The following is a 25,192-nucleotide window of genomic DNA, read 5'->3' as shown; positions in this document are numbered from 1 at the left end:
CCCTCCTTATAGACGGGTGTTCCTAATATGCAAGCAAGAAGGAGATATCGTATATAGTGTAGTAGTTTAAAAATTACAGTATATTTTTCACATTAAAAAATGTAAGAACATTATTTCATCCAATTAAAAGTGACAGCTTCACTTTAAGATAAAAATTGGAACCGTACCGTGTCAAGCTCCCAGCAAGGAGCAATCGAAAGAGTGTAAATGGAAGGTTCCTGAATTCCTCCCTCCACGCTATCTGCCGGCCACTGGACTTGGTAAGTTCTTCTATGATTATGGATGGAGGTAGATGGACCAAAGTATACCACCAACGCGTTTCGAGTTGTTCTTAACTCTTTCTCAGGGCAGAATGATCCCTACCAGCATGCATCCCCTTTTTATACTAAAAATTACCCGGAAGTGAAATCTTCACTTCCTGTTTTTTCATATATAATTTTTTTTTTAAATATTCACATCAAATTCACAAATCATATTGCATTATATGACACATTAATTAATAAAACAATTTATGTAACATAATTCGTTTTGGAACTTTATACTTTTGTGTCTGATCCCATTTACTTCCTGTGTAGTATATAAACTTCACGGTGTTGTTATATTACCTGTTAATATACACAATGTATCTTAATATTATCCACCCCTATATTACTGTCTAATATGGATTAGATTACTGACATACTGGTTTTATGATAAAAAGATCTCTTTTTATGTCGGAGCGCTATGCGTTCCACCCACGTCCTGCCCGGACGTTGTATGCATTCCACCGTCGGTGACGCAATTCAACTTCCGGGTGCGGCACCTTATAGCGTCCCGTCCCACTTCTTACTTTGGGCTGCGTTCCACCTAAACCCATACGGAAGTTGTATGCGTGTTATCGACAAAATCTAACTTCCGGGAGCAGCAGCTATCAATACTACATTGCCAGAAATGCATATCATTGACATGACTTAACTTCCGGATACAGCAATTATCCATACTATATAACTATAATTCGTAATAAAGTCAAATTAACGTTCTATTATGATGCGGCTAAATTTGTCTATTTTTTAAACATGGATTTATGGGTGGAATATGACGACTGACCGGAAGTGGCTTGAGAGCCACCTCCGATATGCGTTCCACCCATAATCCATAGAAATGTATCATTCTTTTTCTCTTTAAACCATAATTATATCAAGTTAATAATATGCAAAGCTCCAAACCATATATAAGTTCCCAGCAGGTGCTGTCTCCATTCTCACACCTTTATCACTTACCTGTAACACGAGGTATTTGCTGCTGTGTGGAATCCTTACTACAGTATGTGCAGGAGTCTGACCTGTAACAGGAGGGAGGTGCTGCTGTGTGTCCCAGTTACCTAACGTCAGCGTCTCACCTGTATAGGGAAAGAGAAAGCTGTACAGGAGTTCCCAGCGCCCGCTGTCACCTCTCTCCTGCCACTCTTATTCGGGACGAAAGAAAAGTGATCTGGAAGATACTCTGCACTTGGAGACTGAACTATAAAAGCAGAAACATGGCAAGATTGAGGACAGACGTAAAATCAGCAGTGGAGAGACACCGTATAACCCGGCAGGTAAGGATACTGGGAGTGTATTGTGTTTAATATAGTAAAGTAATATTATGTGCATGTTATACGTATTACTTGTATATGTACTGGGCATGCAGCACTGATATACCTGCATTCATCTGTGTAACGCTTAGTAACACCTGCATGTACATATATGTAATGCTTAGTAACATCTGCATGTACACTCATCTGTGTAACGCTTAGTAACATCTGCATGTACATTCATCTGTGTAACGCTTAGTAACATCTGCATGTACATTCATCTGTGTAACGCTTAGTAACATCTGCATGTACATTCGTCTGTGTAACGCTTAGTAACATCTGCATGTACATTCATCTGTGTAACGCTTAGTAACACCTGCATGTACATTCATCTGTGTAACGCTTAGTAACATCTGCATGTACATTCATCTGTGTAACGCTTAGTAACACCTGTATGTACATTCAACTGTGTAACGCTTAGTAACATCTGCATGTACATTCATCTGTGTAACGCTTAATAACATCTGTATGTACATTCATCTGTGCAACGCTTAGTAACACCTGCATGTACATATATGTAACGCTTAGTAACACCTGCATGTACATATATGTAACGCTTAGTAACACCTGCATGTACATATATGTAACGCTTAGTAACACCTGCATGTACATATATGTAACGCTTAGTAACACCTGCATGTACATATATGTAACGCTTAGTAACACCTGCATGTACATATATGTAACGCTTAGTAACACCTGCATGTACATATATGTAACGCTTAGTAACACCTGCATGTACATATATGTAACGCTTAGTAACACCTGCATGTACATATATGTGACGCTTAGTAACATCTGTATGTGTATGACATTATGCATGAGACTGTCCTTCTTCCTGTGCAGGAATGGATGTCATTATCAGAATGCTGGCTGTCACATTGCTGTGCTATACCTGCTGCTGGGACACAGCGACAGGACACTCGCTGCGGGCACACTGTCACATACACAGACATAGGTCTATACCCCCCAGCACTATGGCACAGGTGAAGGAGCTGCAGAATATACATGTGAGTACAGGTGGTGCAGTGGTGGGGGGAACGTGCATGTATACAGACCATGGCCCTCATTCCGAGTTGATCGCTCGCTAGCAGTTTTTAGCAGCCGTGCAAACGCTACGCCGTCTCCCACTGTATTTTAGATTAGCAGAAGTGTGAACGAAAGGATCGCATAGCGGCTACAAAAAAAAAAAGGTGCAGTTTCAGAGTAGCTCCAGAACTACTCCTAGCTTGTGATGACTTCAGACTGTTCAGTTCCGGATTTGACGTCACAAACACGCCCTGTGTTCACCCAGAAATGCCCCTTTCCTGTCAATCACTCTGCGGCTGGCATTGCGACTGAAAAGTGTCGCTAGACCTTGTGTAAAAATACATCAGCCGCTGTGAAAGTACGTTGCGTGTGCGCACTGTGCCACATATGCATGCGCAGAAGTGCCGCTTTTTCACTTAATCGCTGCGCTGCGAATATTTTTCACTAGCGATCAGCTCGGAATGACCCCCCCATATCACATCATATCTATAGGAGGACATGTGGCATTACCGCCACTAATTATTGTGTCTCTGTTTCCAAAGGAAATTAAAGAAATTAAACCCAAATGCCACCACGGGCTTCGTCTGAGGAAGTTTCCAAACTGTGATTTACAGGTATTAGTTTTGCTCGTCTTCATCCCCGATTTTATCCGTAACTCGATTATTCCCTGATCTGTCCATCATCTTCCATATCTAATAAATGTGAATTTACCATCATCTGCGTTATGTGGAAATTAATGTTACACCTGTAATCGGATTACAGGAGATTTGCTGTGAAATGTAATCATTTTCTGTGGTGAATAACATGATGTTTAATATTGAAATAATTAAAAACATTTCAAATAAACCACAAATGAGACTAGAAATACATAGTTTTACTGCAGCATGGATCCTGGAGATTCTTAGTTCTCTGATGTTAGTCTGTCACATATACACCATCAGTCTGCCCCCTCTCGTGGTCCTTGGCTCTCCTCCTGTGCTGTGTACTCACCAGAGCCAGCCCTAACCAATATGATGCCCTAGGCAAGATTTTGGCTGGTGCCCCCTAGCACCACCGCTGGTTCCGCCTCTGACCTTGCACCTCTTTCCCAGCACCACCATCCCTCATCCATAGCATTCCTTATTTTGGTGTTTGTACCCCCTATATTTTAAATAGGAACAGTTTGCACATTTGGCGCACAGCCCAAAAAGGGGTGTGTTTTTGCTGGCAAGGGACATGGCCACACAATAGTAACCCCAATTCCAATGACGCCACACAGTACTGCAACTTTATTCACATTTGATAATGCGATAGTGTCCATAATTCATATTACATCCCACAGTAGTATCACTTTACCTTATAAACGTTACTCCTCACAGTAGAGCCCCTTATTCACATTACATCACACTAAATTGCTCCTTATTCACTTTACACCACACCCTATTGCTCTTTATTCACATTAGACGACACAGTAGTGCCCTTTCTATACGCAATGCCACATAGTAGAGCACCTTATACACATAATTCCACACAGTAATGCCCCTTACACATATGAGACACATTATTAATGTCCTTATAAACCTAATGCGCCTTACACATTATGACAACTTTTATTAATGCCCTTTTACACATAATGTCCCTTACACACAGGCTGCACATTATTAATGCCCTTATACACATAATGACACACATAGTGCCCCCTACACATTTGCTCACATTATTAGTGCCCCTGTACACATAATGACACGCATACAGTAGTACCCTGTTACACATATGCCGCACATTATTAATGCCCTTATACACATAATGACACACATAGTGCCCCTTACACATATGTTGCACATTATTAATGCATTTTTACATGACACACATAATGCTCCTTACACATATTCCGAACACTACTGCACAACCAACCCACTCACATGCACACAGCACTCACACTGCCACTAACACTGTGACCTCTTTCTATGCTTGGATACAGATGTCCTCATAAATCTTGCCTGAATGCTAACATAGTAACATAACATAGTAACATAGTATTTGAGGTTGAATAGAGGCAAATTACCCATCGTGTTCAACCTGTTTTAAGTTGTGATGATTCTACATACTTGCTAAATAATGTTTTATGACTAGTTAGCTACTATAACGTCGGGCACATTTTTACTTTTTAATGAAAATGCATCTTATTTGCATTGCTATGTGGCTAGGATGCACAAGCAGCTTCTGCTGATTAAAATGATATGCAGCATGCCTACATACTGTGTGAGACTGTGGCTGTATCTGCATATGAAATGCTACACACAGAATATAGGCATGCCGCATATCATTTTAATCAGCAGGAGCTGCTGATGCCCCTAGGCATATCAAATGCCCTAAGCAATTGCCTAGTTTGCCTATGCCTATGGCCGGCTCTGGTACTCACCAGTCACCTCTCTCCTCACAGGGCAATGACAGAATGACGCTCACCCAGCACAGGCTATCACTGGCTGTGACAGTCCTAGAAAATATGACCATGACCAGTCTGGTGAGACAAAATCTGGAAACTTTCTCCATTCTCCAGACAGACCTGTCCAAATGTGTAAGTAACAATATTTACTGTGCACTTTCTGAGAACATGGGCTCTTCACTATATAACATGTATCTTCATTGTCTGTTAGTGTTCCTGACATTGTTCATTGATTGATTTATTAGGAGATGATAAAATCACCGGAGGTGGAGATGTGTCGGCATCAGTTGCACAAGTACATAGAGAGGGTAAGTCTCCATGGGAAACCAGAGACATGGGCGATGGTAGGGGGATCGGATGTAGACAGCTGAGAAAAGCTTTTATGGAGAAGACTCCGCTAATGGCCCAAATCTTTTCTATAATGGCCTGATTAGGGCTCCCATAATTAGATTTTGGGAGAATTCTCCTGGGGGTTTTTTTTTAAAGTGGCAATAATTTACATTGCAATACCAGGTTGATTTTGCCATGTAAATGATTGCCACTTTAAAAAACAGGAGAACTCTCAAAATCTCTCACTTTCTGATTCTCACACCATATTACATTCTCCCCAATATGTAACCTCCAAGATATGTTGGAGCCCTAACTTTGGTATAAGAGAGACAATTGATCAAATCACTGACCTGTAAGATTGAGAAGTTACGTTGACAAATAAGGTTCACTAAATTCATACAGATGACGTTTTATACTATTAGGTGTCTGCAGAATGTCTACAGGAAGATGTCCTACTGAACCTGGTCTGGATCCTGGATGAGGACCTACGTTCCCTGATTCATGGGAAGCCACAAAAGAAGGGGCCGCGGAGACAGGACCCCCAGCTACACCCCACAATACCTGTTCCAAAGAAACACAGAGGACGGGGGAAACATAAGAAACATATAATGAAAGAAATCTCTGATTCATAACTACAGACTAACCCTCCACCATATTGCCGTGATGACCTCAGGAAATATATTAAGGGGAACCAGCTCATTTTGTGTTTAAATAGATGCAGAACCAGCAGTTGCTGAATCCAATGTTTTTGTATCCATTCAGTATGATCATATTCTTCTTTTTCTTCTTCTTCTTCTTCTTCATCTTCTTCTTCTTCTTCATGTTATTATTATTAATCTCATTATTTATTTAATATATTATATGTATTTTTATAACATTTTGTATTATTTTATTGTTCTTATTTATAATAATTTATGTCAGAAGCTCGTAGATAAATACATGATGAAATAATCTATAATATATGATTTTGTTACTGGTTTCTCTGTCTTTGATTATTTATATTTTTCTTAATAAAACTTGAACAAACTTTATCTTAGGCTCCATACGGGTTACTTCAACAAGTCACAGTCATGGCGTTTCTTCTTATTGTTTGCATAATGCTCTTTATGGCAAATGTATTCGGGAGAAGAACAGGAGAGGATAAGATGTATGTCTCCCACTAGTATCTTATCTCACCGGAATTACTCTAATCAGAGATAAAAAGAATGTGTTTCCTGTATAAGGCAATATTATTTATTCCTTCACAATGAGCTGAGGGGTACAGCTGGGTTAGGCCCACCAAGTACAGTCTGGGAATTCATATTCTCCCTTCCATATGGATGGTTCCAGCTGCGCTGGTGACAGAGAGGGTTTTCAACTTACCCCCTTAAAAATAGGGGCACCTTTGAGGAGGAGCCTGGGACTGCAGCAGCTGTAGCATTACAGCCAGCAACCACCGTCATGTTAAAGGTGAGGCTGACCGCCGGAACCACAAGGAAGTGGGAGGGGCTGCACATAATACAACATGAAGAGGCTGCCACTGCTCGGTCCCTGCACTGCATGGAAGATGTAATGTGTGATCATTCACCTGACCGCAGGGGCCAAGCTGCCCCCTTGTCCCCTCCTCCCCATGCTTTTGTACTGTATGTATCTTACCTAAAGGACATTTCCAGAGGAAGAGGATAGAATGGGTGGGAGGTAAGAGTATTTGATCTGTTATAAAGAAGAAGACTGAATCCTTAAGTTTTAAGATATTGGGGTAGATTTGATTAAGTTTCTAAAATAGACAAGTGGTGGTGTTGTCTATAGTAACCAATAGTAACCAATCAAATTCTAGCTGTCATTTCTCTATTGCATTCTAGAAAATGATAGACAGAATTTGATTGGTTGCTATCGGCAACACTACCGATTGTCCGTTTTAGAAGCTTCAGTAAATAAATATACCCCCTTGTGTCTTTTCATGAAATCTAATCAAGTTGCACAGTTGGGACTTATAAGGCTCTTTATCACTAGGTATTGTGTTGACACCTCAATATCGACAGCAATGATGTTGACATTGTTGAAACATCCACAGTGAACATGTCGGCATTTGCAGAATTTTGACAAAGAAATACTGAGCATCTATACAGTGTATTAATATCTACTTTTTTTTTTTTTTTTTTTTTTTTTAATCTCTGGGTATGAATCTGTATTCTGCTCATTAAATTATACCATTTTATATTTATTTAATTCTTATGTGTTTTTTTTGTTTTGTTGCTGCTGGTGTCAAGGAATCAGTCACTACAGACATTACTATAGCGCTGTTCATTTTGTGTCTGTTGTATGTGTGTATTTATTCTGTAAAGAGCAAGCAGTATAGTGTAACAGCTGGCTGATTGTTGCCGCGGGAGATGATGGTGCCTAGACTTCAGGTAATATTCTCACTTGGTAATCAGCCAGACACTGAAACTGTGTAACAATCTGTGTTTCAAACATTATAGACAAAAAACGAAATCTGCCAGCATGCAAGCTTGTTCATTGTTAACTGGCTACATTATATTGCAGTTATAATGGCGTTCCATGCTGATAGTTTCAAACTTTAAATTCAAACTCAGTAATTTTCCGTGTTCGATTTACAAGAAGAAAAAAATCAAAATACTATAAAATACTGTAGGTAAAGAGTATACCACTTTTTATTCCACTTAATTTTATTTTATTTATTTTTTTGCTTTAACTGTTAGCTGTGAGGTCGGTATTCAAATCTGAACTTTGAACTCAAACTTCAAACCACAAATTCTCCTAGAGAAGTGAAACTCAGGTTAATCAGCCCAACCAGTGGCGTCTATAATGTGCACTGGGTATGCAGTGCATACGGGTCCCCACCCAGTAATACTTACCTCAAGTCCTACATTGGCGCTGCACAAATCACCAAGAAAATGGTGCAGGGAGCCATTCTCCTTCAGAGATTTGTGCATGCACAATACAAAAATCACAGGGAACATGGGGGGTAATTCAGATCTGATCGCTGCTGTGCGTTTTCGCACAGCGGGCGATCAGATCCGTACTGCGCATGCATCTGAGCCGCAATGCACCGGCGCGTCGGACGTCTACAGCATAGTTGCCTACCCTCCCTCATTCTGCAGGAGACTCCCTGAAATAGCAGCAATCTCCCTGATTACACCTGACCCCCATTATGCAGCTGTTACATTCAAATGGGATCATCAGTGCCATTTCCCTGCACTGGTTAAAAGGCAAAATGGGGCAGATGTATTAAGCCTGGAGATGGCATAAGGAAGTGATAAGCCAGTGATAAGTGCAAGGTGATAAACGCACCAGCCACTCAGCTCTTAGCTGTTAATTCACATATTAGAGCTGATTGGCTGGTGCGTTTATTACTTTGCACTTATCACTGGTTTATCACTTCCTTATGCCGTCTCCAGGTTAATACATCTGCCCCAATGATCCCTATGGCTATGTGCATTTTAAATAAGGTTTCCCGTGGCCACTTACAGTATATGGAAGCTCTTGTAAAACACAATGCCTGAGCAAATCCTGCAAAATATCGGTGTCTTTTCTTCAACAAGTAGATCTTACTACCTTTGGGGCTCATTTACGTTTGGATGTAAGTCATTTATATGCCACGGCTCTCAGATGTAGCAGTACGCGCTGATAGTGTTACTTTCACAGTCTCCCTGACATGCTTTTTCAAAAGTAGGCAAGTGTGGTCTACAGTGGGCATCGTCGGTCAGTGACGGGATGGTGCAAACGATCCATTCGCACGGGCGTTCACAAGGTGTTTGACAGGAAGAGGCCATTTGTGGGTGGCAACTGACCTTTTCAGGGAGAGTCCGGAAAAACGCAGGTGGGATCAAGCGTTTTCAGGGAGGGTGTCTGAAGTCAACTCCGGTCCCAGTCAGCAGGATTCAATCGCACTGGTAGAGTAAGTCCCGGGCTGTGCAGAGACTGCACAAGCAGCTCAGCTACACATAGGAACGCACACTTGCTCATCAAAAATACACTCCCCCTGTAGGCGGCACTATCTGATTGCAGGGCTGCAAAAAGCGCAGCTTAGCAATCAGATCTGAATTAGGCCCATGGTGCCCCAGTACAGAGACAGCTGCTCCTTCAGCAGCAGTGTTACTTACCCATGCTGGGTCTGCCCTGTGCGTATGTGGGACCTGAGGTCATGCATGTACGCTGCTGCAGGTCACTCACTGCAGTGGAGGCTACTTGCCTATTCTCCCAGAATGGCAGGGAGGATCCCTAAAATCGGGTGGCACTCCTGGCCCCCCGGAGGAGTGTGCAAGTCTCTCGGCCAGCCCCCACCTGTCTGCACCCCACCGCAGCCGCACACAACCCTACCACAATTTTGCGTCACTGTGGACACGCCCCCGGCTCCACAATGCTTATAATCTCAGCATTGTGCAGCCGGGGGTCCATGATGTTGTGATCCACGGGGAACTCTCTTTGCAAACCCGATATTCCTTCCCAAAGGTAGGAGCAGAGATCCGGGAATAGGTTGCTGATTCTAGCAAGCAAAGTTTTCAGAATAGTAGGCAGCCTTTACCCCTTGTGCTCCTTAGAAGACTTGATACACCTCCCCCATTGTTTCTCTTACATCATCTCCACAGCAGGAACGGAAGGAAACTGAAAGTTGTTTGCTCCCAGCAGGTTCTGTTGTCATTCTCACTCTCTAATCACTGACCTGTAACACGAGGTATTTGCTGCTGTGAGGAATTCTTGCTATGTGCAGGAGTCTGACCTGTAACAGGAGGGAGGTACCTACTGTGTGTCCCAGGTAGCTAACGTCAGCGTCTCACCTGTATAGGGAAAGTAAAAGTAGTGCAGGATTCCCTCTCTCCTGTCACTCGTATTCTGGACGAAAGAAAAGTGATCAGAAAATATCAGAAATTCCGCTCTTGGAGACTGATATATAAAAGAGGAAAGATGGAAAGACTGGGGATAGACCTGAGACCAGCACTGGAGAGACGTAGTATAACCCGGCAGGTAAGGGTCTTCTACTGTGTGAATATACTGTATATACTGGGACTGTAATGTGTTTATTAAAAAAAAAAAAAACACGAAAGGGTACATTCATCTGTGTAACGCTTAGTAACAGCTGCATGTACATTCATCTATGTAATGCTTAGTAACAGCTGCATGTACATTCATCTGTGTAACGCTTAGTAACATGAGCAAGTACATTCATCTGTGTAACGCTTAGTAACACCTGCAAGTACATTCATCTGTGTAACGCTTAGTAACACCTGCATGTACATTCATCTGTGTAACACTTAGTAACATCTGCATGTACATTAATCTGTGTAATGCTTAGTAATATATGCATGTACATTCATCTGTGTAACGCTTAGTAATATCTGCATGTACATTCATCTGTGTAATGCTTAGTAACATCTGCATGTACAGACATCTGTGTAACACTTAGTAATATCTGCATATACATTAATATATGTAACGCTTAGTAACATCTGCATGTACAGACATCTGTGTAACACTTAGTAATATCTGCATATACATTAATATATGTAACGCTTAGTAACATCTGTATGTACATTTATCTATGTAAAGATTAGTAACATCTGCATGTACATTCATCTGTGTAACGCTTAGTAACATCTGCATGTACATTCATCTGTGTAACGCTTAGTAACATCTGCATGTACATTCATCTGTGTAACGCTTAGTAACATCTGTATGTACATTCATCTGTGTAACGCTTAGTAACATCTGCATGTACATTCATCTGTGTAACGCTTAGTAACATCTGCATGTACATTCATCTGTGTAACGCTTAGTAACATCTGCATGTACATTCATCTGTGTAACGCTTAGTAACATCTGCATGTACATTCATCTGTGTAACGCTTAGTAACATCTGCATGTACATTCATCTGTGTAACGCTTAGTAACACCTGCATGTACATATATGTGACGCTTAGTAACACCTGCATGTACATATATGTAACGCTTAGTAACACCTGCATGTACATATATGTGACGCTTAGTAACACCTGCATGTACATATATGTAACGCTTAGTAACACCTGCATGTACATATATGTGACGCTTAGTAACATCTGTATGTGTATGACATTATGCATGAGACTGTCCTTCTTCCTGTGCAGGAATGGATGTCATTATCAGGATGCTGGCTGTCACATTGCTGTGCTATACCTGCTGCTGGGACACAGCGACAGGACACTCGCTGCGGGCACACTGTCACATACACAGACATAGGTCTATACCCCCCAGCACTATGGCACAGGTGAAGGAGCTGCAGAATATACATGTGAGTACAGGTGGCGCAGTGGTCGGGGGAACGTGCATGTATACAGACCATATCACATCATATCTATAGGAGGACATGTAGCATCACCGCCACTAATTCTTATGTCTCTGTTTCCAAAGGAAATGAAAGAAAACAAACCCAAATGCCACCACGGGCTTCGTCTGAGGAAGTTTCCAAACTGTGATTTACAGGTATTAGTTTTTGTCATCTTTATCGCCGGTTTTATTCTTTACTCAATTATTCCCTGATCTGTCCATCATCTCCCATCTCTCATAAATAGTGATTTACTGTGATCTATGGGGGTGATTCAGACCTGATCACTGCTGTGCGCAGGTGATAAGCAATAGACTGCGCGTGCATATGGACCGCAATGCGCACGCGCGTCAGCAAACAACAGGCATCACCGGTCAGCGACAGGCTGGTGCGAAAAATGCAGTCGCACAGCCATTCACATGCTGACTGGCAGGAAGAGGCCGTTTGTAGGTGGTAACTGACCGTTCTCTGGGAGTGTCAGGGCAAATGCAGGCGTTCCCAAGCGTTGTCAGGGAGGGTGTGACGTCAGCTCCGGCCCCGATCAGCCTGTTCTCATCTCACTGGAGGAGTAAGTCCTGGGCTGCGCAGACACTGCGCACACTGTAACACCCAGACACTTGTGAGTAATGTGCAGGATTTGCAGATGTCCGCTGACTGAGAGATTTTCAGCAGCTCGGCGTACACACGCGATCACACACATGCACAATGAATATACACTCCCCTTGGGTGGCGACTATCTGATCGCAGGGCTACAATTTTAATAGCCGAGCGATCAGGTCTGAATCACCCCCAATGTTATCTGGAAATAAATACTTACAATTGGGGGAAATTGCTGTGAAATTTATACATTTTTACAAGATAATTTTTTTACCATTTTGAAGGCCAGATTTTACCACAATCCTCCTGTGGATGTGATAAATCAGTTTGGCATCTCTGAAACATTCTGCATTAGAGTGGCCCATTGACTACTATAGGCTAACAATGGGGGTCATTCCTAGTTGATCGCTCGCTAGCTATTTTTTGCAGCGCTGCGAACAGATAGTCGCCGCCTATAGGGGAGTGTATTTTTTCTTTGCAAGCGTGCGATCACATGTGCAGCCGAGCACTACAAAAAAGTTTTGTGCAGTTTCTGAGTAGCTCAGAACTTACTCAGCCGCTATGATCAGTTCAGCCTGTTCTTGCCCGGAATTGACGTCAGACACCCGCCCTGCAAACGCATCTTTCCAAACACTCCCAGAAAACGGTCAGTTGCCGCCCACAAACGCCCTCTTCCTGTCAATCTCCTTGCGATCGGCTGTGCGAATGGATTCTTTGTTAAATCCATCGCTCAGCAACGATCCGCTTTGTACACATACAATGCGCCTGCGCATTGCAGTGCATACACATGCGCAGTAGTGACCTGAGCGCAGCGCAGCGAAAAATCCTAGCGTGCTATCAGGTCGGAATGACCCCCAATGTCTTCAGATGGGCTTATCCAACAGTATAGCAGACTAATGGGAAACCTATGGAGGATGCTTTGCTGTCGGAAATGTCAGGACCGCTGCCCCTCCATGTCCCGGGGATCCTTAACATTTGGTGGTACCTCCTGTAAACAGGTGCATTCTGAGGATATCCTGCAAATTTAATTAAATACGCCCCTTATAGAGATCATAAAAGTAAATACATTTTGGAAAAGTCACAACTGATAATGCACATTTTCACCAGTCACACCTGACATCTTCCCACCTTGTCTGTCACATTTCCGCCATCAGGGTACTGGGAGCTCCCCTGTCACTCTGTGCTGAGTACTCACCCAGTCACCTCTCTCCTCTCAGGGCAATGACAGAATGACGCTCACACAGCACAGGCTATCACTGGCTGTGACAGTCCTGGAAAATATGACCATGACCAGTCTGGTGAGACAGAATCTGGAAACTTTCTCAATTCTCCAGACGGACCTGTCCAAATGTGTAAGTAACAACATTGTGGGCCTAATTTAGACCTTATCGTAGCAGCAGTTGGGCAAAACCATGTGCACGCAGGGGAGGCAGATATAACGTGCAGAGAGAGTTAGATTTGGGTGGGTTATTTTGTTTCTGTGGAGAGTAAATACTGGCTGCTTTATTTTTACACTGCAATTTAGATTTCAGATTGAACACACTCCACCCAAATCTAATGGGACCGACACACTTGTCGACCCGCCGCCGAGCTGCCCGACGGCTGACACGGCCGGCGGGCAATCTGGCAGCGGGGGGGAGGTATCGGGGAAAGTGAAGTTTCTTCACTCCCCCCGTCACCCGGCTCCATAACAGTGCATTCTAATATGGACGAGACCATCCATATTGACCTGCATGCATAAGCGACGGGGCACCAACGACGAACGTGCGCGGTGCTGCGCATCATTCATCGTTGGTGCCTACACACTGAACGATATGAACGACTTCTCGTACGTTATATCTGCCCCCCTGCAGGGCACATGGTTTTGCCCATCTGCTAACAAATTTGCTGATACGATCAGGTCTGACTTAGGCCCTGTAACTTCTCAGAAGGCGCCCTGGCTATTTATTTGGGGTATATGCAGAGCCGGATTAAGGCTATGGGGGGCCCGGGGTACTTCAAAAAGCAGGCCCCTAACAAAGAGGCAGGCAGATGAATTTTATATATAAAATTCATCTGCCTGCCTCTTTGTTAGGGGCCCGCTGTTTGAAGTTAATTTGTTAGCAGATGGGCAAAACCATGTGCCCTGCAGGGGGGGGGGGGGGCAGATATAACGTACGAGAAGTCGTTCTCAATGACTGAGCCACAGGCTGCTACTTTACACACCAGCGGACAGCTGAGCCGTCGCTCAGCTGTCCCGCCCTTCAATGCGGCCATGGCAACCTATGGGGAGACGCTGGGAGCGCAGCGTTGCAGATCAGAACTCCAATCTGTGGTAGGCGTCGTGGGGCCCTTTTATACAAGGGTTCTAGAGTACTTACCACCAGAGCCGCCCCCCAGCCCCCCTTAATTCGGTTCTGGGTATATGGAGAAGACTATATACCCCTACATAGGTAATCTTTGTTGCTTGACATTGCTCATTTTACTTTTTTTTATTTTTAGGAGATGAAAAATTCCCCAAAGGTGGAGGCATGCCTGCGTCACATGGCCACATACACAGAGACGGTAAGTAGCCATAGGAGACACAAAGACTTGGGCTGAATGAGGTAGAGGTAGCTGAGGTACTGTAGACAGCTAAGTTTGTATAGAGAAGACTGTGGAGGTGGCTAAATGTCCCATGATGGTAAGGTGGCACGGTTGTTAGCTCTGCTGCCAAATGGGTCCAAGGCAACACATTCTAGTCTGACCGGGGCCTAGTTATGTAGAGTTTTTGCGTCACAAGACTAAAGAGTGTGTTTGGGCATTTCAGTCGCAGCCATTGCTAGCTGGTACATATAATCAGGCATGTAGCCATGCAATCTCTGTGGGCAAGCAGCAGTAGAATGGGATGCCCTGAAGAAGCAGAGTGACATCCAGCATGGCATTATCACAGGGGTCAATCAAATTAGGAGCGAGTTTGTGAAAGTGAGTTTGTACCATGGAAACTTTCATATATCACGGCAATACGCCCACCCAGGAAATGCCAGATTCAAGTATAAATGCCAATTCCCGGGACCTGTTGCGAGGTTGTGCCAATTTTCTACAAAAAGCGTACTGGGAATAACGTGGTAAAATTGGGGAAACCATCCTGGACCCCAAATAAGTGGCAACACAACTTAGATAGCAGGACCATATTGAAGGCTGATAAAGCATGTAAGGAAGCACTAGGGATGGAAGGGGGGTGACGGTTTAAAAGGTGTGAAAAAAATAATTTTTGCACTTTTTATTAATGATGGAAAAATAAAAGCAAGTGTGTGTCAGCAATTAAAGTCTTTCCAGCATTTTTTTGCAGGCAGTTTTCCAGCACAGAAGCTCATTGTCCACTGTAAAATGTTAGAAAAAAATGTTTTTTTTAGCTCCCATCTGCAAGTTCTAATACCCCTTGTGCATCAATACAGCTCCTCTACATGCATGTCCCACATCATTTATATCTCTACATACATGTTCCACATCATTTATATCTCTACATACTTGTTCTACATCATTTATATCTCTACATACATGGCCCACATCATTTATATCTCTACATACATGTTCAACATCATTTATATCTCTACATGCATGTCCTGCATCATTTATATATCTACATGCATGCCCCACACAATTTATATCTCTACATACATGTTCTACATTATTTATATCTCTACATGCATGTTCAACATCATTTATTCTCTACATGCATGTCCCACAACATTTATACATCTACATGCATGCCCCACATAATTTATATCTCTACATACATGTTCTACATTATTTATATCTCTACATGCATGTTCTACATCATTTATACTTCCTCATCATTTATATCTCTACATACCTGGACCACATCATTTATATCTCTATGTACATGTCCCACATCATTTATATCTCTACATGCATGTCCCACATCAGTTATATCTCTACATGCATGTCCCACATCATTTATATCTCTACACACATGTCCAACATAATTTATATTTCTACATGCATGTCCCACATAATTTATATCTCTACATACATGTCCCACATCATTTATATCTCTACATACATGGCCTACATCATTTATAGCTCTAAATACATGTCCAACATCATTTATACCTCTACATGCATGTCCCACATCATTTATATCTCTACATACATGTCCCACATCATTAATATCTCTATATACATGTTCTACATCAATCTCTATGTACATGTCCGACATAATTTATATCTCTACATACATATCCCACATCATTTATAGCTCTACAAACATGTCCAACATCATTTATATATCTACATACATGTCCCGCATAATTTATATCTACGCACATGTCCCACATAATTTATATCTCTACATACATGTCCCACATCATTTATATCTTTATATACATGTCCCACATCATTTATATCTCTACATACATGTTCTACATCATTTATAGCTCCACATCATTTATATCTCTACATACATAGCCCACATCATGTATAGCTCTACATACATGTCCCACATCATTTATATCTCTACATGCATGTCCCACATCATTTATATCTCTACATGCATGTCCCACATCATTAATATCTCTACATACATGTCCCACATCATTAATATCTCTATATACATGTTCTACATCATTTATATCTCTACATACATATCCCACATCATTTATATCTCTATATACATTCCCCGGTTCATTTATATCTCTACATACATAGCCCACATAATTTATATCTCTACGTACATGTCCCATATCATGTATAGCTCTACATACATGTCCCACATCATTTATATCTCTATATACAGTACATATCACACATCATTTATATCTCTACATAAAGACCCACATCATTTATATCTCTACATACATAGCCCACATCATGTATAGCTCTACATACATGTCCCACATCATTTATAGCTCTACATACATGTCCCACATCATTTCTATCTCTACGTACATGTCCCACATCATTTATATCTCTACATGCATGTCCCACATTATTAATATCTCTACATACGTGTCCCACATCATTTATAGCTCTACATACATGGCCAACATCTATCCTATCTCTACATACATGTCCCACAGCATTTCTATCTCTACATACATATCCCACATCACGTATAGCTCTACATACATGTCCTACATCATTTATAGATCTACATACATGTCCCACATCATTTATAGCTCTACATACATGTCCCATATCATTTATAGCTCTACATACATGTCCAACATCATTTATAGCTCTACGTACATGTCCAACATAATTTATAGCTCTACATACATGTCCCACATCATTTATAGCTCTACATACATGTCTAACATCATGTCCATCATTTATGGCTCTACATACATATCCCACATCATGTATATCTCTACATACATGTCTCACATCATTTATACATCTACATCCACGTCTCACATCATTTATATCTGTACATACATGTCTCACATCATTTATAGATCTACATATATGTCTCACATCATTTATATCTCTACGTACATATCTCACATCATTTATATCTCTATATACATGTCTCACATCATTTATAGATCTACATATATGTCTCACATCATTTATATCTCTACGTACATATCTCACATCATTTATATCTCTATATATATGTCTCACATCATTTATAGATCTACATATATGTCTCACATCATTTATATCTCTACGTACATATCTCACATCATTTATATCTCAACATACATGTCCCACATCATGAATAGCCCTGCATACATGTCCCACATCACTTATAGCTCTACATACATGTCTCACATCATTTATAGCTCTACGTAAATGTCCCACATCGTTTATATCTCTACATACATGTCCCACATCATTTATATCTCTACATACATGTCCCACATCATGAATAGCCCTGCATACATGTCCCACATCACTTATAGCTCTACATACATGTCCCACATCACTTATAGCTCTACGTACATGTCCCACATCATTTATAGCTCTACATACATGTCTCACATCATTTTTATCTCTACATACATGTCTCACATCATTTATATCTCTACATACATGTCTCACATCATTTTTATCTGTACGTACATGTCTCACATCATTTATAGCTCTACATACATGTCTCACATAATTTTTATCTCTACATACATGTCTCACATCATTTATATCTCTACATACATGTCTCACATCATTTTTATCTGTACGTACATGTCTCACATCATTTATAGCTCTACGTACATGTCCCACATCATTTATATCTCTACATACATTTCCCACATCATTTATATCTCTACATACATGTCCCAGCTTGCAGGACCGAACTCGCATCTAATTGAACTGAACCGATAGAATGTAACCCTTCCAACAAGTCCATTCATCCAATTTCTGACCTGCTACAGCTGCCCCGGTCACCTGTAAATGCTGCTGTTGTGAGGTGGGATGACTAGGAGCAGAAAAGCTCAGCCGCCAACAGGGCAGCAGAAAGGGGGAAGGAGCACAAACAAATTACCTGGGCCCGGGCTTGTTGGTGAGGCCCGGCAGGGTCTGGGGATCCCCGTCACTCCTCCTTTTACCTTACAGTCTCTCTGTGTGTGGGGGAGCGATCACACAGATCACACGCCACCTGGATTTGACCCTGTTTGAGAGGTTCTTGGTGACCTCCTGTCTGACACGCAACGGCACTCCGTCGCACTACAAATACTTTTTTTGTCCTAAGGGGGTGTAGAGTCTAGACACACCTCCCCCGATAAGGCTACTCCTCTAAAAAGTACCCAGGCCCAGTGCAGTTCTCTACGGTACTGAGCCCCAAGTGGTAGGCCACACAAGGCCACAGAATGGGACCACTAAGTAACATGCTTCTATTCACAAAAATAGACTGTGCTGGGAAATGAAGGCAGTTAACCATCCTAAATCCAGCATAAACAAAAACATACAATGGATCATCTAATCAGTAACCTGGAAGATTGACAAGTTACCTTGAAAACAGATTTCACTGAATTCCAGCATACTATTTCTATATTATTTATTTATGCTATTAGGTGTCTGCAGAATGTCTACAGGAAGATGTCCTGCTGAACCTGGTCTGGCTCTTGCATGAGGACCTATCTTCCCTGATTCATGGGAAGCCACAAGAGATGAAGCCACGGACAAAGGATTCTCAGCGCCACAAGAAAAGACCTGTTCACAAGAAACACAAAGGACAAGGAAAACATAAGAAAAAGGCACGAAAAGCCAACTCTCGGCCATTATGACAACTCTACATTCCCCCACATTACTGCTGATATCTCTGGAAAAGGATAAAGGGGGATAACCTGAGGCTGTGCTTCATTACCACTGGACTAGAGCTTTTATATATTATTAATATGTTATATATTATTTATATATTATATGTTGCATTTAAATTATTTATAGTGATTTTTGTCAGATGCTCGCTGGTAGAGCCATGTGAAGATTTATTTTTTTCATAATAAAAGATTAATACACTTTTTATTTTGGGATTCATTTGTTATCATTTATAATATGTTTCTTTTCTTTTTTTTATAAAGTTTCATTTTGTTGGGAATATGTGTGTGCATGCAGTGGTATAGCAGTGGTATGTACACACCAGCAGAATTTTAACTTAACACAGTTAACAGTCCAGTGGCTTCACCAGTGGTGTGGTTTATTGAGGATGGTAGGTACAGCCGTCCTCACTGTGTTACACTGGTATGAAACAGTGATAGGCGTGGAGAAGTGAGACAGTGGAGAAGTTGCCCATGATAACCAATCAGCGTTGAAGTAACATTTATAATTTGCATACTATAAAATTATACAGAGCAGCTGATCGGTTGCCATGGGCAACTTCTCCACTGGCTCACTTCTCCACTCTTATCACTGCTTCATACATTTGCCCCATAATATGAAGCGGAGCTTGTACCTGAATGGGTTGCAGTAGGTCACCAGTCGGTGTCTGTACATGAAGGCGGTGCAGGGTTGTTGGAACAGCGGTAAAAGCTTCCTTCAGCATGCATCTTGCTTTCTGCACTAGTGTACAGTTTGCAGATTCCCTAACACCGTTTTGCTCAGGAGTATAGGCAATTGTCAACTGATGCTCTAGATTCCAAAATTCTCGATAATGGTTCCACCGCTCTGTTGAGATATTCTCCACCGTTATCAGATCTCAGGGTTTTCAGTCTAGGACCTGTTTGACGTTCTACAAGTCTATTGTAATCTTTTTCGTCACTTCAGATTTCTCTCTGATGTATATCCACTGACCAGAGGTGTCACCGGATGTGGTGACACCCGGTGCGCACTCTGCACTATTCCTTCTCTTTGCTCTGGAGGTGCAGCCACCCAAAAGGGGGTGTGGTCTAATAAAAGGGGCGTGGTCTCATGGAGATATCCGATCCATCACTCTGGGGGGTGTCCAACATCCCCGGAGATGCTGGCTTCCCCTTGAGACTGGGCTATGTGTGTGCCAGCTCTTCATGTGTGACAGGAGCCGAGTGCTTAAGGCGAGAATATCACACCGCAGCACACAGCTCCTGTCACTGCAAAAGAGACGGCACTTTGGTGCCACCCCTTCCGAGGGTGACACCCGGGTGCGGGGCGCACCCTCCACACCCGGCTTGTTACGCCCCCGCCACTGACATACTTTACTTCCACTGGACCACACACATCTGAGTGTACCATCTCAAGTTAATTTGTAGCTCTGCTTGTTGACTTTTGAAACAGCTGACGACTTTATTTCCCCAATATGCAATTTTCACACCTGATTTTCTCTGTCTCAGTGACTGAGATTCCTGTGACCATTCCACTCTGCAGCTTTTGATCGTTGTCATATGCAAAATTACCAAATCTTTTATGCTAGAGTTCCAATGACTGTGACTCAGCTATCATTGCATAGCAGTGCTTTTTAAAAGGACATACAAATGCTGACACCTTGAGCCTGTAGCGATAACTTTCCCACTTCTATTCCTTACAATGCACTTTCCTTAGGTGAAATGAACTCTGTGGCCTCTCTGTTCTGTCTTCTAGGAAACTGATGGCAAAATGATTTGTTCCCACCTCTGGTGCACAAAACACATTTTGGATTTCTGTGACTTCTGTTTTAGTTCCAATTTTTGAAGCAAGTTTAAATTGCCCTACCTTTTGTAGCTGTTAGCACTTCATTGCCAATCCCTTTGATTGTGATAGGGTCACACACCATTAACTCAGTGAACCATTCCTCATTGCGCTAAAATGCCTTTTTGCGCCTGAATCCATATACTAACAATACTTTTTCTGGCTATCTGTAGCACTCAGGGCTGACTCATCTTTGCTGTTACATTTATGGCTTTGCATAGGATTCACATTTTTCTGCTTGCAGTCGATTGCTTTGTAGCCTAGCGTGTTATAATTAAAACACTTTAACTTTCTGAATTTCTCACTATTTGCTTGTAAAGCAGTAACATTTGTCTCACAGGGTAAATGCTCCTAGAACTGTAATAGCTTTGCTCTGTGTCTTTTGTTAACTTTGCTGTGTTTGCCTCCAAAGCCACAACTAGGAAGTCAAACTCAGGCATCAAACTCTGCAGCATGGTTATGGCTATTTCTTCATCATTTACTTGGACTCCAACAGATATTAACTGCTGACAGACAGACATCATCTTATCTATATAATCACTCATGCCAAATTTATTCTTCTTATGAGACCCCTATCCTGATATGCTTCCTGCAGTGCTGTCCATATGTCTCTAGCTGACAGCTTTCTACAAATTATGGAGCATACATGTTGCTCCACACTTAAGTCTACGCTGCCCATGGCTTTCTCTACATCAACTGGGCTTGAACTGTCACAAGGTTCTACTGTTACCTTCCACAGCCTTTCACACTTCAGTTGCATTTCCAAAGCAAACTTCCATGCAGTGAAATTCTCTGCACCATTTTGTCTGATAAATTCCATTATAACAGTAGCTCCTGTGTGTGTGCTTCTCGCAGACATCGTCATGCAGCTTCTGCACTCGAATAATTCTCTGTAGTGACAGTCTGCGCTGTCTCCACTGTGTTATGGAGCAGTCAGTGTCGCTACATGTGGCCAAATTGGTGCCTTTGTGCTGCTCTGGTGTCTTGAAAACTTTATAATGTGTGTTTGGGTCCATAACCTGTTAGAAATGTGTGTACATGCTGGTATGCAGGGCTGGACTGCCCATCTGGCACTTCTGGCAAGTGCCAGAAGCAGGGGCATTTTAAGAGAGGAGGGGGCCCGTGTGCAGACTCCGGCTGTGCCCTCTCCTCTCCACAGCGCCATAGGCTCCAGCATCGAGCCGGAGTCTACTGCGCATGTGCAGGTCTCCGGAAACATGGCGCCCACCATGGTCCGGAGACAAATTTTGAACTGCACATGCACGGCGGCCATATTTGGTTGGATTTTTGCTGCAAATGTAGCGTTGGATTTTTGCTGCAAATGTAGCGGCTTTAGCGCTAGTCACGGGACTCCGGAAAGGTAAGTATAAACAACATTGGTGCACTGTGTGCGGCGTGGGCCCCCCTAGACCCAGGGGCCCATGTGCACCACACACATTGTACCCATGATAGAAACGCCAATGGCCAGAAGGGCCGATGGCCCGGCCCTGTCACACACAGAGCCGGGAAGGCCGCTTGCAGTGCAGCCGCCGTCTCTCTGGTCTGACCACTCCCCCACCCGTCTCCATGGAAATGAAGGCGTGCCGTGAGTCCACGCCCCTTAACTCGCAGCACGCCCCCATGTGCAGTGTCGCACACCCCTGCCCCCTCGCCCATCTAAAGGAAAATGGGGGTAACGCGAGTGCACACCCCCCTGACTTGAGGAATGCCCCTTTAGTAGTGTCCACGCGCCCCCTTTCACGGAGCGTGCGCCCCTGTCATGTGCATGCGCATGCCAGAGACGATTTAGGCTCCCGGTCCAGTCCATACCTGCTGGTATGGCAGAGGTATGTACACCCCAGCAGAAATGGGACTTGACACAGTTAGCAATGACTTTATTTTCAGATCCTGGGGCTGCCGCACTACTGTGCATATGCTGTCTCCATGCTCGTATCATGGGAGAATTGTTGGGGAGAGGAGTATATATAATGCAGATATGATGCCAGGGGGTACCCATCTGGAAAATGATTGAGAACCACTGCCTTTTACAGGTGTGAACTGTGGGGATGTTGATATTGCTAATCCTCTTTAATAACCAGCTTGCCGTATAAATGGTTATATTTCTGGTGGTGATATGTCAGTATCATTACTTGCAATGATCTTAACACGACCTACGGAATCTTTCAAAAAAAGAGAGTCCAGTATTTTTAATGATGCTCCAATTAGTAACCCTTCAGTTACACTGGTTCATGAGGTGAAACGATTGCTGATCATAGGAAGAAATAAAGGAAAATAAATACAGCATAATAAACATTTCACTTCATAAAAAAACATTCCTGTTGAGCACTAAATTTGAGACAAATCTCACCACTCCATTGTGATTTCAGACTTCATGCTGCTATGATATTCAATATAACGATATGCAAATACAGCTTACTAAATAGATCACCTAACGCATTACACCGATGTATTTTAATTTCTTCAGGGCTGAAAGCCTATTAAAACAAATAATAATGTACAGTAAACAAATTAATAAATGCAAGTATAGCTGTAAATGAGTACAGTTATTCTCAAACTGTGTGCCGTGGAACCCTGGGGTGCCTTGGATTGGTGGTCCAGGACCAATTCAAATTATTTATGGTCAATGTAATAGATAAAACCAGTACTGGCGCCTGCCAACCTGTGAGTCATTTGACTAACTCCGCCCAGTGTTGTGACTCCGCCCAGCGTTAGCAAATGAGGCACAAAGTCACAGATCTGGGCAGATATATATATATATATATATATATATATATATATATTAGAGATGAGCGCCTGAAATTTTTCGGGTTTTGTGTTTTGGTTTTGGGTTCGGTTCCGCGGCCGTGTTTTGGGTTCGACCGCATTTTGGCAAAACCTCACCGAATTTTTTTTGTCGGATTCGGGTGTGTTTTGGATTCGGGTGTTTTTTTCAAAAAACCCTAAAAAACAGCTTAAATCATAGAATTTGGGGGTCATTTTGATCCCAAAGTATTATTAACCTCAAAAACCATAATTTCCACTCATTTTCAGTCTATTCTGAATACCTCACACCTCACAATATTATTTTTAGTCCTAAAATTTGCACCGAGGTCGCTGTGTGAGTAAGATAAGCGACCCTAGTGGCCGACACAAACACCGGGCCCATCTAGGAGTGGCACTGCAGTGTCACGCAGGATGTCCCTTCCAAAAAACCCTCCCCAAACAGCACATGACGCAAAGAAAAAAAGAGGCGCAATGAGGTAGCTGTGTGAGTAAGATTAGCGACCCTAGTGGCCGACACAAACACCGGGCCCATCTAGGAGTGGCACTGCAGTGTCACGCAGGATGTCCCTTCCAAAAAACCCTCCCCAAACAGCACATGACGCAAAGAAAAAAAGAGGCGCAATGAGGTAGCTGACTGTGTGAGTAAGATAAGCGACCCTAGTGGCCGACACAAACACCGGGCCCATCTAGGAGTGGCACTGCAGTGTCACGCAGGATGGCCCTTCCAAAAAACCCTCCCCAAACAGCACATGACGCAAAGAAAAAAAGAGGCGCAATGAGGTAGCTGTGTGAGTAAGATAAGCGACCCTAGTGGCCGACACAAATACCGGGCCCATCTAGGAGTGGCACTGCAGTGTCACGCAGGATGTCCCTTCCAAAAAACCCTCCCCAAACAGCACATGACGCAAAGAAAAAAAGAGGCGCAATGAGGTAGCTGACTGTGTGAGTAAGATAAGCGACCCTAGTGGCCGACACAAACACCGGGCCCATCTAGGAGTGGCACTGCAGTGTCACGCAGGATGGCCCTTCCAAAAAACCCTCCCCAAACAGCACATGACGCAAAGAAAAAAAG

At 42.7% G+C, this 25,192-nt stretch overlaps 2 protein-coding genes across 2 annotated transcripts; both read left to right on the top strand.

The window, feature by feature from the left end:
• The first annotated feature begins 1,392 nt into the window (after nt 1-1,392).
• Nucleotides 1,393-6,160, top strand: LOC134947885 (uncharacterized). Its single transcript, XM_063935720.1, has 6 exons — nt 1,393-1,576; nt 2,459-2,622; nt 3,184-3,255; nt 5,064-5,198; nt 5,312-5,374; nt 5,819-6,160. Exons 2-6 carry the CDS (start codon nt 2,461-2,463, stop codon nt 6,026-6,028), a joined length of 642 nt encoding a protein of 213 aa, XP_063791790.1. The 5' UTR covers nt 1,393-1,576; nt 2,459-2,460; the 3' UTR covers nt 6,029-6,160.
• Nucleotides 6,161-13,523: 7,363 nt separating this feature from the next.
• Nucleotides 13,524-19,592, top strand: LOC134947883 (E3 ubiquitin-protein ligase RBBP6-like). The gene is made up of 3 exons (XM_063935719.1): nt 13,524-13,646; nt 14,776-14,838; nt 19,293-19,592. Exons 1-3 carry the CDS (start codon nt 13,524-13,526, stop codon nt 19,503-19,505), a joined length of 399 nt encoding a protein of 132 aa, XP_063791789.1. The 3' UTR covers nt 19,506-19,592.
• The last annotated feature ends 5,600 nt before the right edge of the window (nt 19,593-25,192 follow it).

This window comes from Pseudophryne corroboree, chromosome 8 (genome assembly GCF_028390025.1).
Source record: "Pseudophryne corroboree isolate aPseCor3 chromosome 8, aPseCor3.hap2, whole genome shotgun sequence".
In the NCBI taxonomy this organism is placed as follows: domain Eukaryota; kingdom Metazoa; phylum Chordata; class Amphibia; order Anura; family Myobatrachidae; genus Pseudophryne; species Pseudophryne corroboree.
Note: the sequence above shows the minus strand (reverse complement) of the source record. Positions and strands in the feature narration are given on the sequence as shown.

What these genes read in the sequence shown, in the direction of transcription:
- LOC134947885 (XM_063935720.1), top strand. Translation starts at nt 2,461, where the DNA reads ATGGATGTCATTATCAGAATGCTGGCTGTCACATTGCTGTGCTATACC. An exon ending in TTCCAAACTGTGATTTACAG is followed by an intron (nt 3,256 to 5,063) that starts GTATTAGTTTTG and finishes CTCTCCTCACAG; the next exon opens with GGCAATGACAGAATGACGCT. An exon ending in AGACAGACCTGTCCAAATGT is followed by an intron (nt 5,199 to 5,311) that starts GTAAGTAACAAT and finishes TTGATTTATTAG; the next exon opens with GAGATGATAAAATCACCGGA.
- LOC134947883 (XM_063935719.1), top strand. Translation starts at nt 13,524, where the DNA reads ATGACGCTCACACAGCACAGGCTATCACTGGCTGTGACAGTCCTGGAA. An exon ending in AGACGGACCTGTCCAAATGT is followed by an intron (nt 13,647 to 14,775) that starts GTAAGTAACAAC and finishes TTTTATTTTTAG; the next exon opens with GAGATGAAAAATTCCCCAAA. An exon ending in TGGCCACATACACAGAGACG is followed by an intron (nt 14,839 to 19,292) that starts GTAAGTAGCCAT and finishes TTATGCTATTAG; the next exon opens with GTGTCTGCAGAATGTCTACA.